Source organism: Myotis myotis, unplaced genomic scaffold (assembly GCF_014108235.1).
Source record: "Myotis myotis isolate mMyoMyo1 unplaced genomic scaffold, mMyoMyo1.p scaffold_m19_p_6, whole genome shotgun sequence".
Lineage (NCBI taxonomy): Eukaryota > Metazoa > Chordata > Mammalia > Chiroptera > Vespertilionidae > Myotis > Myotis myotis.
The window spans coordinates 99,800,582-99,817,018 of record NW_023416368.1 but is presented as its reverse complement, the minus strand read 5'-3'; the positions used below and the strand labels follow the sequence as shown (position 1 = coordinate 99,817,018).

At 46.4% G+C, this 16,437-nt stretch overlaps 2 protein-coding genes across 4 annotated transcripts in view; both read right to left on the bottom strand.

Annotated features, from left to right (window-relative positions):
- Nucleotides 1-181: 181 nt before the first annotated feature.
- Nucleotides 182-7,304, bottom strand: CCNA2 (cyclin A2). Of its 2 annotated transcripts, XM_036313432.1 has the most exons (8): nucleotides 6,888-7,287; nucleotides 5,815-6,055; nucleotides 3,798-3,910; nucleotides 3,389-3,612; nucleotides 2,331-2,538; nucleotides 1,620-1,733; nucleotides 1,148-1,281; nucleotides 182-509 (listed from the first exon to the last, which is right to left on the bottom strand). In XM_036313432.1, the coding sequence occupies exons 1-8, from the start codon at nucleotides 7,086-7,088 to the stop codon at nucleotides 461-463; spliced, it is 1,284 nt and encodes a 427-aa protein (XP_036169325.1). In that variant the 5' UTR covers nucleotides 7,089-7,287; the 3' UTR covers nucleotides 182-460. The 2 variants fall into 2 exon arrangements, with proteins under 2 accessions (XP_036169325.1, XP_036169326.1); XM_036313433.1 differs by lacking the exon at nucleotides 1,620-1,733 and having other exon boundaries at nucleotides 6,888-7,304.
- A 2,548-nt stretch (nucleotides 7,305-9,852) lies between these two features.
- BBS7 (Bardet-Biedl syndrome 7) overlaps nucleotides 9,853-16,437 on the bottom strand; it is a 45,347-nt gene continuing 38,762 nt past the window's right edge. Inside the window, exons 16-20 of one of the 2 annotated variants that reach the window (XM_036314998.1) lie at nucleotides 13,778-13,887; nucleotides 13,567-13,670; nucleotides 13,313-13,436; nucleotides 10,352-10,492; nucleotides 9,853-10,264 (exon numbers count right to left, since the gene is read on the bottom strand). In XM_036314998.1, coding sequence (XP_036170891.1) covers nucleotides 10,359-10,492; nucleotides 13,313-13,436; nucleotides 13,567-13,670; nucleotides 13,778-13,887 — 472 coding nt within the window. In that variant the 3' untranslated portion in view covers nucleotides 9,853-10,264; nucleotides 10,352-10,358. Of the gene's footprint in view, nucleotides 10,493-13,312; nucleotides 13,437-13,566; nucleotides 13,671-13,777; nucleotides 13,888-16,437 lie in introns of both variants that reach the window. The other variant, XM_036314999.1, reaches the window with a different exon arrangement.

The following is a 16,437-nucleotide window of genomic DNA, read 5'->3' as shown; positions in this document are numbered from 1 at the left end:
GACACCTGGGTTGTGCGAGCCAGCAACTGGTCAGAACTACTGTCTGTTTTCCCGAAACTATAAGGTAGTTGAAGTCTTTTAAATTTCAGGAGAACCCTTTCCAGTCCCCATCGGAGAAATTAACTTTTCGGTGAAACCCTGAAGTCAAATTTTCACCTCAAATTAAAATTGACTTACAAACTAAGTTTTCCAGATCAATTTATTAATTCTTATTCTTATTATCCTGACAGCTGGCATCATTAATACTTTAACAAAACCACTCATAATCAGCCACATATCTAAGATACGCTAGTACATGTACAAAAGATATACAAATTAAAACCATTAAAAAGGAATAGAGACCATAATTTGTACTTGACCATAACTTCTGTATTCAGAAATGATTGTAAAATTAAAACTTTAAAAACTGTACACATATACGTTGATTTAACTCTTAGAAAACAAAGTCAGTCTTTCACTGTTACACATGTAGTGTCTCTGGTGGGATGAGGAGAGAAACACCGTGGTACCTGTAAGCAGGAAAAAATCCACTTTTAGTAAACGTTCACTGAGTGAAGGAATATACTAGGAACTAAAAAATGCTACTTCTACCTGAGTAAGCAAATGATGACAAAACACATACACGCATGCCCCTTCCCTCTTCTCCCTCAAATCCAGGACAGACAGCCCCTACGGAGGCTGTGCCCAATTTGAGGACCCTTTCATAAAGGTCAAATGCCATGGATCTCGGAACCATACGGCCCTGGGAAAGCCAGCTCCTTTAAATCCTGTTGCCCTAGCCGGTTGCTCTGGATAGAGCGTTGGCTGCTCGGAAGGGTCACGGGTTCATTCCAGTTAAGCGCATGTGCCTCAGTAATAGGCTCAGTCCTGGCCCATGTGGGAGGCAACCAGTCAATGTGTCTCACATCAGTGTTTCTCCATCTCTCCCCCTCCCTTGACTCTCTAAAAACCATGGAAAAAATATCCTCTGGTGAGGATTAACAACAAGGTTTGGCTCAGTGGATAGTGTTGGCCTATGGACTGAAGGCTCCTGGGCTCGATTCTGGTCAAGGGCACATGCCTGGATTGCAGGCTCGATCCCCAGTAGGGGGTGTGCCGGAGGCGGCCGATCAGCGATTCTCATCATTGATTGAATGTCACGTCTTACTTGGAGTGCTTGTACTTTTCCCTGACGGACTGCTGCGCGTGCTGCGGCGCTCTGAGGTAGGTCTGGTGCAGGTCCAGGAGGCAGGGCTTCAGACTCTCCAGGGTGTAGCCAGTCTTCTGTGCCAGAGACTCAGGCTGCAGAGGGAGCGGAACACGGCGGAGTTGATTTCAGGAGCAACACAAGTTAACAGCTGGCACTGAGCTGGAGTTCCGTTTCAGTACTAACAGCACCTGACAGTCTACCAGTGTTCTAAGCCAGCACTGCAACACTTTTATGCTGACTTGGATCGAGTTCGACTACTTTCCCTGCAGCAGGTTGGGAGGCAATGCTTTCAGCACACCTTTGAAATCCAAGCAACAACACAGCTTTCCACCTAACAAACACGCCTAAACTTGAACAGTTTCCCAGGTCAGTCAGTTAATGGCAAAAGCGGTTAAGACCCAAAGTAGGTGTGTGATGATGTGATACATACCCAGCTTTGTCCTGTGACTGTGTAGAGTGCTAGATGAAAGGCCGCTCCGGCAATAACTGACGGCAAATACTTAAGGTAGGGGTCAGCATCTATCAAACTTAACTCTCCCAGAAACTGGAATGAAAAGTAATACGCTTTATAGTCAGAAGAGCTCTAGAATTCAAACCACATCTCTGCCTTCTGACCTATTTTCCCCTCAAGACTGGTTGTAGAGCAACCACAGGGAAAAAAATTCCCATCGCCTCGTCTTTTAGATACATTCACTATCTTCCTCTTTCCTCTTAATAACTTTTTATAATCCCCACCCAAATAAAATATACTATATATTTTAGAGAGGAAGGGAGAGAGAGAAACATCTATGCGAGAGAAACATCAATCGGTTGTATTCCCTATGTGCCCCGACGGGATCAAACTCAAAACAAGTGTGTGCCCTGGCTGGGGATTGAACCCCCAACCTTTTGGTGTTCGGGACGAGATCCAAGCCCCTGAGACACCCAGCCAGAGCACTTTTAATAACTTTAAAAATAATCTTCTGGCTACCATTTCCCAAGACTTTATTTCTATTATCTTTTGCCAATGGTAGTCTTTCTTCCATACTCCAGCATGAATCTGTCCCTGGAATATTAAATCCCTTGACCAGAGCTGCATAATAAAACCAGGGCTTGTCCCTAATTGTGACCTAACAATCTTGCATCAACAAAATGAACTTACCATCGCTAAACTTTCAACCTTGCAGTTGGAAGGCTGCTGGTGCAGAAAGTACTGGGTGAGGAACTGATTGACAGTTGGTGCCGCTAAGTCAAAAGAAAGGACTTTCAGAACGAGGTGCTCCATTCGCAGAACTTGTTTCTTGGTGTAGGTGTCATCTGTAATGTACACAAACTCTGCTACCTCTGGGGGGTATATTTCTTCAAACTTTCTACAAGGAAAAAAGTTTTAAGTAAATCAGTCCTAAAAGAGAAGCAAGCGTGAATATCCCAATTCTGAAATCCCTCTAGCACAGTGGTTCTCAACCTTCCTAATGCCGCGACCCTTTAATACAGTTCCTCATGTTGTAGTGACCCCCAATTTCATTGTTACAAATTGAACATAATTAAAGCAGTGATTAATCACAAAAGCAATATGTAATTATCTGTGTGTTTTCCGATGGTCTTAGGCGACCCCTGTGAAAGGGTCGTTCGACCCCCAAAGGGGTCACGACCCACACGTTGAGAACCGCTGCTATAGCAGATCACACAGAATGAATCCAATTGCCTGTTTTTGTGGAGACTGGGTAAATGCTAATTAGAAGACCCAGATCAATGAAGGACTTTTAAGATCTTTCTCCCAGTGCAGTCAAAGGAAATAAATGAGAAGCATGAGACTTCCCAAGACAGGAACAATGCTCAAGGACACCAGGTAACTGAAAATTTAGGAAACTTCCTTAGAAAAATAAACATTTTATCTTTTAGCTTTAAAATTTAGTTTTCATGTCTTAATGAGAGTTTGCTCATATGCTGGAAAGCACTTTTGAAGGGAAGGGACCACACTTTAAAACTTTGTAATCTGGTATTCAAATGTAGCCAGTCCACAAGTTCATTCAACAAGGGACCCTGTGACCCAGATCTGGAAAAGTAATGTCCTAAGTTAGGCAAGTCTCACCCACACCTGTCACCACGGAAGTAGTCACCGACTCTGCCTTGTGTAATGTTGTCACACTGTTAAAATCGGGTTAGTTCCCTACGTAGAAAGGTACCGATCCGTTAGCCGAACGAACCAGGCTGACTTACGAGGCTAGCAGCATGGCAGCAGTGCCCACCAGCTGAAGTTTCCCTCTCAGCACAGACATGGAGGAAAGGAACCTGTCGATGTAGTTCACAGCCAAGTGCAGGGTCTCGTTCTGTAGCTTATACTCTTCTCCGACTTCCACTAACCAGTCCACGAGGATAGCCCTCATGCTGTTGTTGATGTCCGGCTGCTTCTTCATGTAGCCCGCTTTAGGCTTACATTTAATCTGTGGAGAGAGTCACTTGGCACAGTGGTAATGCAGTTGGATTACTCTACGCTAGCAAAGCAGCTAGAATATGCTAGAAGCCCAAGTACAGCATTGGGGTACAGCACGGGCAGTTAACAACGCTCACCAACGCCATCCCACCCACTGAGTAAACAACAGGATGGCAGTGGGTCCTGCGGCCTTACCTCCATCTCCCTGAGGTACGTGTGAATGTCCTCGTGGTAGTCCGGGACTTCAGTCACACTCACTGGCCTCTCCTCTTCCAACACAATGGACACGTCCATAGCGTGTGGCGACTCTGGGAGAATTCAAAAGTACGATTAAGTTCCTCGTTCAATTTTCTTTGGTCATATTTTCATTTATTTCAGAGAGGAAGGGAGAGGGAGAGAGAGATTGAAACATCAATGATGAGAGAGAATAATTGATTGGCTGCCTCCTGCACGCCCCCTACTGGAGATTGAGCCTGCAACTGGAGCATGTGTCTGACAGGAATCGAACCTGAACCCTTTAGTCTGCTGGCTGATGTTCTATCCACTGAACCAAACTGGCTAGGGCCCTCGTTTAATTTTCTATTTAATTGCCAAAAGTGATTGCCTTTATAGGCGTCCACACTACCAAAGCAATTATTTCACCGAGGACAAAGTATACAGCCTACTTCACTCTGGTTTTAGTACCTGTCCACTTAGCTTTAGAATGAATTTACTAAACAAGAAAAAATACTGATAGGCCAATCACAGGAGCATAAGTATGAGGATCAGGTATTATGTTAGAGTATCACTCATCTTCGAGACAGTGGCACGGTGGTTCCATTAGGACAGGATTAAAACCCAAGTTCTAAGATAACACACAGGATTTGCTCTAAGAATTTGCAGACCCCCCAAGTCTGATGTATTTGAAGAAGAATCTAGGCAATTGCCAGAAGCAGGGCTAACACTACGTTCAACAAGTGATTCATCTTTTGCAATTTTAAATTATCTTTTGAAGCAAAGAATATCATCCATTATTGTTTTCACTTCAAGGTTCACCGTGAGGTTAAAATTTATTGCAAATTTTAGATAAAAACAATTTTTCTTAAAATTCTTTTTATTGATTTCAGAGAGGAAGGGAGAGGGAGAGAGAGATAGAAACATCAATGATGAGAGAGAATCGTTGATCGGCTGCTTCCTGCATGCCCCCCACTGGGGATTGAGCCTGCAACCCTGGCATGTGTTCTGACCAGGAATTGAACCTGGGACCCTTCAATCTGGAGATCGACGCTCTATTCATTGAGCCAAACCGGCTAGGGCCACATAAATTATTTTAATCCCAATTGACTTTCCTGACCATCTCTCACCAGCAGAACTAAAAGTGAAACGAGTTTGCCCTAACAGGTTTGGCTCTGGATAGAGCGTCGGCCTGAAGGGTCCCAGGTTCGATTCCGGCCAAGGGCATGTACCTTGACTGCGGGCGGGCACATCCCCAGTAGGGGGTGTGCAGGAGGCAGCTGATCGATGTTTCTCTTTCATTGATGTTTCTAACTCTCTATCCCTCTCCCTTCCTCTCTGTAAAAAAAAAATCAATAACATATATTTAAAAAAAAAGTGAAACGAGTTTGGATTTAGTGAGCTGTCCAGTGACTCAACAGCCCCGCGGTACAGGAGCAGTCCACTGTGGGCACAGCTGCCTAGATCTGCTCCTCTCTACAGGGGTTACGGACGAATACCTGTGGCTCGACCGACTCACAGGACAGCGTTCCTCTCTGGTGCCAGAGGACGGCTCAGACTGGTCTCACAGAAACAGTTTAAAGCCGGCAGAGCTTTAGGTGTCAGGGCAGGTCAAGCTGCACGCTCACACAGCCCTCGCTGGAGAGGAAGGCACCACGGGAGTCTTTGGAGCGAACAGGACTGAAATCTCTTCTCCCCACCCCGGGGGCATCTCCAGGGTCCGATGAAAACCAGGGGTGGAGATCCAGTTAAACTGCGAGGCTGGCAGTGCGCTGGAAGGAGCACCCACTCTGGATCCGGGTCTCTGGGCCACTGGGTCATGTATGAGCTGTGAGGTCTGCGATAAGTCACGCCCTTTCTAAACCCGTGACATTAAACCTAACTCACTGTGTAGTCAGGATGAGATGAGATAATCCCTTACCATGCAAAATGTCACTAACCCGACCTACTTAGCAGTCATGATGACACTGATTTGATCCGGAGGTTCGGTGAGACTTACCCAAACTAGCATCCATTGGGTAATCAAGAGGGACCAGCGGTTCCCTGGGCTCAGGTAGAGCCATAGCGGAATTAAAGGCCAGCACATGGCCGCACTCTGCTTCTTTCGATTCGCCTGGGTTCTTCTGGGGCTCTTCCGGCCCGTCCACATGGATGGTGAAGGCGGGCTGCTTGCCGTGCGCCTTCCAGGGAGGCGCAATGACCCGCTCATCGTTGACGGGGAGGTCCTTCAGAGGTGCAGCCTAAAGAGAAGCCAGTGAGGGCTTTGGGCTTATCGAAGGGAGGCGGGCCTTCTTCCCCTGTGGGTCTGGCCGCGGCTTGTACCCCCAGCTACTCCATCGGGAAAAGACACTTCCTGGGCCAAAATCCAGGCGGGGAAGTGGGGGTAGTCAAGGAAAAGAAGGGGTGGTTCAGTTGGCCACAGGCACGTCTACAAAGGTTAGAGCGAGTCTTACTGAGCGTAAATATGAAAAACCAGTCAAGGCCACAAGAGGGACGGAGGGCCCAAAAGATGACAAGCTTAGGAAAGAGACGGCAAAAACTTGGTGCACCACGTTCACCCCGGGGTGGAGCAACAGAGCAAATCCGGGAAAATGGCGGCATTTACCAAAAACAAAGTATTTTTATATCCTTTCCTGAAGTAGAGGTGACCTCCTAACTTCCCTCTATTGGCGGGAGGGGGAGGGGGCAGGAGGTCCTAGGGTTTAAAAGCTAAGAGTGAGGCGTGGTGGCGGGCAAAGCCCACGCATGCGGCAGGGCTTGGTTTGACCCCATTATCTGCAGAAAAACAACCCGACAGAGAGCAGAGCAGACGGGCAGCACATGCGGTGCGGCCGGAGGGCGATGGAGAACCTCCCCGCGGCATCCCAACGCGCCAGAAACCAGGGATCGGGGGCCGCCGACCAGACCTCCCCCAAGACCAGCGTGCCCCCCAAGCCCAGCGCGCTCCCCCAAAGCCCAGCGAGCCCCCCAAGCCCAGCGCGCTCCCCCAAGCCCAGCGCGCTCCCCCAAGCCCAGCGCGCCCTCTCGCCCCTCTCCCCGCCCAGCCCCGAGCAGAACCACGCTCGTCTTTACCCGCCGCGTCTTGGGCCTCTGCGGCGGCGCCGGGGCCCGCTGGTTCCCGGCCTTGAGGACCGCCAGCCGGGCCCGGGTGCGGGGCTGCTGGGCGGGAGACGCCTTCTCGGGGTTGATGTTCTCCTGGTCCTCGTGGGGCGCCGTCTGCTGCAAGGTGAGCGGCGCCGAGCCCGCCTCGCGGGCCGCAGAGGAGCCCAACATCCCTGCTCCGAGGCCGCGGCGGGGTCCGCCGGCGGCGCCAAGCAGCGTGCACTCGCTCCCGCCGACCGGCCGCGCTGAGGACGCTCCCGCCGTGGGCGCCCGCCGCAGCCCGGCCCGCCCGCACGCCGCCCGCCGGGATCGCCCAGAGCCGAGAGCTGCGAAAGCGCAGGCACGGCCGGGGTGCAGGGCCAGCGACCCCTGAAATCAAGCGAGCTGCCCGCGGAGCGGCGGCTGTTCGAGCAGTTCAAGTAGCCCGCGACTATTGAAATGGGCCAATGGCAAGGCCCGCAGCCCGTGACGTCATCCGGGCGACCCGGCGCCGCAGTGAAGGCGGCAGCGCCCGCAGAGCAGCAGGGGCGTGGCAGGGCGTGGCGGAGGGCAGCGCCTGCGCGGGGGGCGGGTCCTGCGCGGGCGGGGCGGGGCCTGCCTTGGGCGGGAGGCGGAGCCTGGTTTAGGCGGGTCCTGCTTTAGGCGGGAGGCGGGTCCTGCGCGGGCGGGGCGGGGCCTGCCTTAGGCGGGAGGCGGGGCCTGCGCGGGCGGGGCGGGGCGGGGCGGGGCCTGCTTTAGGCGGACTTTAACGGAGCCCGCCGGGCCGACTCCGCGCCGCGGGCCAGTTAGATGCCAGCGATGAGCGGCGGCCAGGACGTGCTTCCCCAGCTCTGACTGGCCGGGCCCTCACTGGCCGCTGGTCTCGGTCACGTCAGTCCCAGTTTCCCTGACCTGTTCCTTGTTAGTATCTGCATGTCATGCACTTGTCAGGGTTAGATGATGTTTACAAGCTCCCGCTGCGGTGGCAGACTGTCATCTACCATTTAGGTGTTTCTTCAGCCTCAGCCTTTCCATTTTCCTAGTGAAGAGGCAATTAATAGGCGGTGCCACCTTGAACTACTGTCGATCTGTGTAACAGATAGGAATGTTCTGCGCGAAATTCCACTAGACGGCCATTCACTCCCATTTCCCCCGCAGCTCCGACCGCCAGTACACAGCACCCAGGGACCTACATAGAACTGTGTTCCACTCAGAAATGAAGGTTGTTTGGATATAGTAAAATGTATGACTTTATTAAAATAAAACTCTTAGAGATAGGTGCCTTTAACGAATTTCCACATTTAATATACAATCAGGCTCACACATAACAGATATAATGGCATATAATTAAGAAGCATGTTTTCTGACAAATTCATGGGTGTGCCCTTCTTAAAAACATAAATAGCTTATTTTCCATTATAATCTTTATGCCATCTTAAAGCAACCTTTAAATACAACACTCCCCTCGGATATGAATCAATCTCAATTAGGTTTAATAAACAAAATCCCCAGAGCCTTTAAGTCTTATTCCCCTTCACACATGATATGAAGGAAATGGTGGATGCTCGTGCAGAAACGCCAGGAAGCCACCCCTGTTCCTGACTAGTCACTCGGAGACTCGGTAACCACTGGTTACAGAGCGTCACCTTAAACCACCCCACCCTCCGTCTGTGCACACTGCTCATCTCTGTCCACACTTTATACCAAACAACCTGGTCACAATGCTCATTATCAAGCAAGAATGAAATCAGGTGCAAATCAATCTCAACTCCTAGAAAAAATAATTGGTAGGTTATATCCACTGGCTGGCGACCTACATAATTAACTAGGACACAAACCAGGCACCAAAATGCGGTTCTAGTCCCCGATTTACAAAATAACAGCAAGCCCTCTTCATCACTTAACCTCAGTGAAAAGGAGCTTTCTTATATGATTTGAGAAAATAACATGTTGTGAAAGTCAAATGAGTTAACGAATATAAATACATTCTGAAAAATGTAAAGCTGTTTATACATACACTGGGAGGAGCTTAAATATTTAAATACAGAGTGGGGCAAAAGTAGGCTTACAGTTGTGAGTATGCAAGTTTATTCTTGTGTTACATTTTTAATATATTTTTATTGATTTCAGAGATGAAGGGAGGAGAGATCGAAATATCAATGAGAGAACTGATTAGCTGCCTCCTGCACGCCCCCTACTGGGGATTGAGCCTGAAACCTGGGCATGTGCCCAGAGCCAGAATTAAACCATGACTTCCTGGTTCATAGGTTGACACTCAACCACTGAGCACAGCGGCAGGGGTCTTGTGTTGTTATTTATTATTACAATTTTCCATGCAAACTGTAAACCTACTTTAGTCCACACACTATATATTTTTATTTTTCAAATATTATTTTTCAGTATAAAATTTAAAACACCACTTGCAAAAGAATTCATTAAAATCCCTTATAATCATTCTACTTGTATTTTAACACCTTTCCTGCCGCTCACGAGCTTTCTCCTGTTTCGCACGCCATCTGTTAAGGACCTTAGATGTCAACACACTGTCCTGTCCACAGCGAATGAAGCGATCTCATTGGTGGAAACCGTGCAGGTCAGTCTACGAAAAACTATATCATTGCACGGACCCATAAAGCATTGCAGTTACATTGTATTTTGGTCATTCGAATAGTCTTCGTCTTCAAGTTCCTGGCGCTTTTAGAAAATGTTTTACGCAGTACCATACGTTAAAAAAGTACTAGGAACTTTAATTGTTTGTTTAATTGCTTTTGTAAATAAAAATGTTATAATTATTGAAAAACAACACCTAAAGTGCATTATGATCTGTAGTTATGATGATTTAAATAACGTGCAGTTTGCCCAAAAACGTGCAGTCCCTGGCGTATGTCTTAGAGATTTCTATGCGGTACGAAAGGTGTTAAGAATAAAAATGCTATTTATTTTTAAAAGGTTGCATTCATCAAAAGAAATGAAGCATTACTAAAAAAAATCAAGTATCTCAAATATTTTTAGATAATATTTAAAAGTATCCTATATAATAAAAACCTAATATGCTTATTGTCTCTCCGGCAGTCAATGATCGGAAGTTCAACCGCTCGCTATGACGTACACTGACCACCAGGGAGCGGCACGGTACATGGCGGCCATTGATGACATGGTGCTGGCAGTGGGCGGCAGTGGAGGTGCTGCCGGCCCCTACGGCCCTGATGACAGTGGGAGTGCGGCGGGATGGTGGAGCAGGCGAGCAGGTGGCGCCAGGCCAAGGCGGGGTGCCAGATAGGGCTGCGGGGCTGGGGGTGCAAGCTAGGACCCAATCTCCGCAGGCCACCCCCAGGGTCCCCACCTATGCACAAATTTTGTGCACCGGCCTGTAGTTTGAAATAAAGTATGCACAGTTAGCTTGTAGTTCTGTTTTAACATTTTCATTTAAAGAGACAACTTCCCCAGAACTTTACCTTACTTTCATGCAGCATCAAAGAAAGCAATCAGTGTGTTTTGGTCATAACTGTCCAGAATCTCCAGTAAAAGAGGTACTTTGGTTTTTACATTGGTGCCTTTGAACTTGAACTTATCTATAAAAAGATCGGTGATCATCCCTATAAAGAAAATGTTAATTTCCTGTCATTGAGTAGTTCTAATTAATGACACAGTATTTAATGAAAGTAAATGATCGCTTGGTATCTATTTCTAATCACCTGTAATTCCATTATTTATAAACAAATCTAAAAGGGTTGGTGCTTTAAAAAATACTTATTTTGGAGAGATTTTAAGGCAAGTTTTAAAATATAAATCATTTGGCTAATAACTCTCTTAACAACTGGCTGTGGCTATGGCTTCAGGCAGTCCACTGCGGACCAGCTCTGAAATGCTCTTGGCACACAGGGCATCACAGGTGTTTGCCTTTCACTCGGGCTGACCAGATGACATAGTGCAGAGCAAGCAGGTCAAACTCGCGGCCCAGCCGCATGCGGCCCACAACGAATATTTTTGCAGCCTAGCCAATATAACGGTATGTAAGAAACGTGTTCATAAAAATTTCATAACTTAATTTTTACAATATCCTGTTATACATAATTACTAATAACGAACTACAACGTTCACTAATGACTGATGACTATCATCGTGTTGCATTCATTCCCTTACGCACAGGCGCACCATTTCTCTCCACTAATACCAGCAGTGAATATTTTAGCGGCCGATGGCCACGTCATTAGTCTTGTACTGACTTGTTGGGTGTGCGTAATAGGAAATATTTCACTTTCAGAGAACAAGGAAAAATAGGTTTATTTGCGTTACGCTTATTAATTAGTGTAGTTATTCCGTGTCTGGTAAGTTAATGTTCAAGAAAAAATATTAATTTTTATTAAAATGTATTATTTTATGTTAATGATGACTCATTTATTTCAGCCCTTTGTATTCAGCAGGTCTCTATCGAAATAAACATACGTTTCTATGAAAATTGAAGCTTTTGTTTTTTTGTGGCCACATACACTTAAACCTTGTTTATTGGGCCCGTGTTAGCCTTTGAGTTTGACATGCTTGCTGTAGAGATTCAGTTCTCAACAGGTTTATTTAGATTAAAATATTCCACCCTGGCCAGTGTGGTTAAGTGATTAGAGTGTCAGCCTGTGCACCAAAGGGTTGTGGGTTCGATTCCCAGTCAAGAGCATGTACCTGGTTTGCGGGTTTGCTCCCTGCCCCCAGTTTGGGATTGTGTGGGAGACAACCAAACTATGTCTCTCTCTCTCTCCTTCCTTCCCTTCCTCCCTCTTTCCCTTCTACTTTCTCTGAAAAAAGGAGTGGAAAAAATATCCTTGGGCGAGATTAACTAACTAACTAACTAACTAACTAACTCAATTTCCATCTACTAGTATATGTGGACCTTTCTTGGGATTTGACCTAAAGGCAAACATTTCTAGGTTCAAAGACCTGGGCACATTATTGCACCTGTAAGTTCTCTCATATGTACAATGGGGTTAACTCAAGCTGCCAGTCCTTTATCCAAAACCCCAGCTACAAGAGATATTTGAGAATTTTTCAGTTTAGAAAGACAATAAAAGGAATACAGCATAGATGGCGTAACATCCAAGGGGTAAACAGAGCAACGTTTCTGCAATAAAATACATGGATAAGCAGCCACACTAAGTGGAATAAAAGAGACTGTAAATAACCTCATGCCAGTTTAAGTGAAGTTCTGCCATTACATTAATTCAGACCAGGTCAGATTTGATGCAAAATTAATTATGAAAAAGCTTTGCTTTTCAAAGCTTTCTGGGTTTTGGATTGGTGATGAGCGATGCATCTGCTAAGCGGCTATAAGGATGAACGATCGTGTGCCTGCCAGTTAGTAAATACTAAGATATTAGGTCTTATTATTACAGCTTGTGAGCAAGTCTCTGGGTATAAAATGAACTCATTGCGCAGGCTGAAGGGTCAGGTAGGCTGATGACACCAATTAACTACAGAAGACTTGACACAGAGCAAAAAGCAGGCACCGGGGGAGAGGCGGGGCGCGAGGAGGCCCTGCAGGCTGTGCCGCTTCCTACCATGTGACAGCAAATGCTTTGGTCTCAGACTTCCCGCTTAAAAATGAGAAATGGAGACATCATCTACCTTGCAAAGCTGTGCGAAGGATTAAATATGCCACCTGATTACGAAGATGCTATAGGTAAACTGGCGTGCTATGCACAGATCTCATGTAATGATGGCAAAACAAAAGTTTTCTTAAGCTCCTCCTTCCAACCCACTCCCGCTCTCTTTCAATGTAGTCTGTGAAACACCCAATTTCTACCACCAAAGCAAAATGAGTTTTGGGTTGACATAGCACATATATATCCCTTATTATGCTATAATTATTAAATGTTGCATGTTGATTTTCACAATAGCAACAAAGCCTGAAAATTACTGGTGTGAATTATAGCCTAAACTATAATGCTTCATAAGTTATATTCATTTCACACGAGGTTCCTTCATATATGTAAGTCTATTGCATCAAACTTATTTTACTTCCTAATTTTACTTGCATTTTATCGAGTAAAAATATTAAATAGTAGGTCCAGCTGGTATGGTCCAGTGGTTGAGTGTTGACCCATGAACCAAAAGGTCACGGTTCAATTCCCGGTCAGGGCACCTGCCTGGGTTTCGGGCTCGATCCCTAGTAGGGTGTGTGCAGGAGGCAGCCAATCAACGACTCTCTCTCATCCTATCTCTCCCCCTTCTCCCTTCCCCTCTGAAATCAATAAGAAAGTATTTAAAAATAGTAAATATTAGAACAAACTTGACAAAATTAATATTGTAAGCAACAAATTGGCTGTCATAGGTTCGTGATTGCTGTAATCTTTGCTTCTCCCCTGCCCAGCTTCTCTCAAACAGCCAGGAGAACAGAGGCATGGCAGGTATTCTAACAGCCCACTAACCATAGAGCCTCTCCAGGTGTGCCGGCTGCTTCTTGTACTCCTCCTGCAGGCGCTCTGCCTCCTCCAGAATGCAGCGATATTCTGGTATCAGGAAGTCTGTATTTCCTTCATGAACCTGCAATTCCTTATTTTAAATTAAAAACAGAAGACACTTAATGTTTAAATTCAAGCCAGTGTAGCTTTAAAGTCTTTACAACTTTAAAAATCCCATCACAACAGAATAATGATCATGAGTCCAAGACACATACACTTACTTTTAAAGCATCAATTAGCTGCACTTTCTTAGCCAAAAGCAGCTGGTCCTCCAGCTTTGGGTGGATGAGCGCCAGAGTGTGCTTAACTGACATCTCATTGATCTCTACAAGGAGTCGAGCCAGACGCAGTTAGAAAGTCATTTTGATTAGAAACATTCTTATTGTAACAACAACCAAAAAAAAAAAAAAAAAAAGATTTTTCTTTCTTTACCGTATGAAATGTTGAGGTTAATTTTCTTTTTTGTAGCTTCTTTAGAGAGCACATCTTTTAGGATGGATATAGTTGAAATGTTGTCAGATTTAAAAACTCCTTCTCCTTTTCTACAAAATTTATATTTTTAAAAAGACAGCTTTAGAAGGAAATACACCCAGTTAATACATATTTTGTAACTAGTGTTTAAATTTCATTTGATTATAGATTTCTCTCTATATACATCTCATTAATAGAAAGCATATTTAAATGTGTAAACTTTTACTGTTATATTAATTCAAGTTCTGACATACTTGTAAAACTTAAGCTGTCAGATATGTCTCCTAAAGATAGGTGACGTCATAATATGTCCTTCATTTAAAACAGCTTTTGTGTTTTCACAAATAAAATTCCAACAGCTGAGCCTTCATGTATGTGAACTGGAGGTGCTTACTTGCACGGGTACGTTTTCTCTCATGTGCTCACGTCCATGACAGCATGCCCACAGCCGCATCCTGAGGCGGACAGCAAACCTACGAGTAGCCTCTTCTGTCGGTCAGGCCGCGGGGCATCCAGCCCACGTCTACCGTCGCAGGACCCACTCCCTCTCTCTCACCTTCTCACCCCATGGACTTCGCTGGCCCTGGCCCAGCCCGTTTCTGGGACTTCAGGAGGAGCGGTTAGCAGTGCATTCCACACCACGGACCACGCAGGTCACGGCGCAGCAATGGCACTCAATCCTGGGACTTTTCTTACTGGAACTAGTGGGAGAGAGACTCCATGGGAGCTGACAAGATACGAAGCCGGATGGCACTGCTGCCACCAGGCTGCACAGGACGGCCCAGGGGACAACACAGAGCCGCGCAGCGGGGAGAGCCACCTCCGTGACGCCAGTGAGGGCGCTGGCCGCGTCCTGAGGTCCTGAGGCCCAGGGCTGCGCTCTCACAGTACAGGCGCTGGGAATTCCCGTTTCCAGGTTAAGCCCTTTGTGCTGGTTCTTTTTTCTGATGACCAAACATTTCCGTTTCCTAGTTAACATCTACCATTTTCATCATTTAATGTGCCCTCTGGTTTGGCTTTCATACACACAAATAGTTTGCATTGACTGGTTATAGGCAAAGACTGACTTCTTTCTTCTAGAAAGATGAGTAATACATACAATTTGGATCCCAATTATAGTTTAGAAATCATGAGACTTTTCACTGGTCTTTAATTTTAACTGATGATATTTACTACTTAACACACAGCACCTGGCCCTGTGGGTGACTTGCATGGCTTGTTTTCTTTTAATCACCACAATTCAGTGAACATGGGCTATTATTGCCACTCCTCAGAAGAGAGAACTACAGGTCAGCGAGGGAAGTAATCTCAACAAGGTCACAGAGCCAAGAGTCACACCCAGGTAGGGCCGCTCCCTCCATACATACGCATTTCACTCAGATCCCTAAAAACACGCACTGAGAACCACTATGCTCGGCCAGGTGTGAGGCGCTTGGAGGGTTCATACAAAAATAATTAAGAAATAGACTCTGGCCCTGGCTGGGTAGCTCAGTTGGTTAGAGCATTGTCCCGATACTCTAAGGTTGTGGGTTCGATCCTGGTCAGAGCACATATAAGAATCAACCAATGAATGTATAAATAAGTGGAACAACAAATCAGTCTTCCTTCCTTCCTTCCTTCCTTCCTTCCTTCCTTCCTTCCTTCCTTCCTTCCTTCCTTCCCCTCTCTCTCTCTCTCTCTCTCCCTCCCCTGCCCCTCCCTCTCTGAAATCAATAAAAATACAAAAATTAAAAGAAAAGAAATAGACTCTGCCCATGAGGAGCTTATAGTCCAATTTAGAGATACAAGCTCACATAAAAACATTATTATATACTTCAAATAAATAACAATAAAGACCTAAGGAAGGTAAGAATAAAATGCCATGGGAATAGAGAAGAGAATCAAGAAAAACTTGAAAGCGTAGCTGTGAGTTGGGCCTTGAAGAATAAGTAGAGTGTGACTGATAAGGGGCGAATATTAAAGGATGCAGAGTGGTAAAGGGCAAAGATATGCTATGACACAGACATACGCGCTGCTGGCCTCGGCAGCACATAGGCCAAAAACATGCACTATGCCAGGCACGTGGAACTGTCGGCTAGGCCTGAGCGTGAGGTTCGCTGTAGGACTTCAAACAGGCGCCATTCATTGTTCCAGGTCTGGACACAGATGAGGTCCTGGAAGGTACAGTGAAACAGCTCCGAGGACTGATCTAAAACCAGTTAGATTTCCGGAGAGCTCCAGCTCCCAAAGGGCAGTTTCCAGAATCAGCATGCTACAGCTCAGCTGGGAAGCAGAACAGTTCAAGAACCTGCTTAGGAAAAGAACCCCTAAGAACAGAGACCAGGAGAGGAGAAGCCACCCAGCCCCTCCACATAAAACAAAATTAAAAACAAAAAACAAAAGATCAAACAAACTAAGAACAGCTACAGCTGAAGTGGGGTGAGGCTCAGAGGACAGAGGAGAAATCCCGAGAGAAGGCAGTCACCTCACGCTCAGCAGAGGAGCGAAGGAGAGGAAGGTCGGCTGCTCTGTGCTCAGACCAGGCCCTGAGGGAGCCCCGCAGAGGAGCGGGAGGGAAGGCAAGGCGTGCAGCCAGCCACGGCCCCTCCCGTCACACCGGCTTCAAAAGCCTCATGGTCTCA

Coding starts and splice junctions, on each gene's coding strand:
- CCNA2 (XM_036313432.1), bottom strand. CDS start 7,088: ATGTTGGGCTCCTCTGCGGCCCGCGAGGCGGGCTCGGCGCCGCTCACC. Junction 6,056..6,887: donor AGAGGCCCAAGACGCGGCGG/GTAAAGACGAGC, acceptor GCTTCTCTTTAG/GCTGCACCTCTGAAGGACCT. Junction 1,282..1,619: donor CAGTCACAGGACAAAGCTGG/GTATGTATCACA, acceptor CTCCCTCTGCAG/CCTGAGTCTCTGGCACAGAA.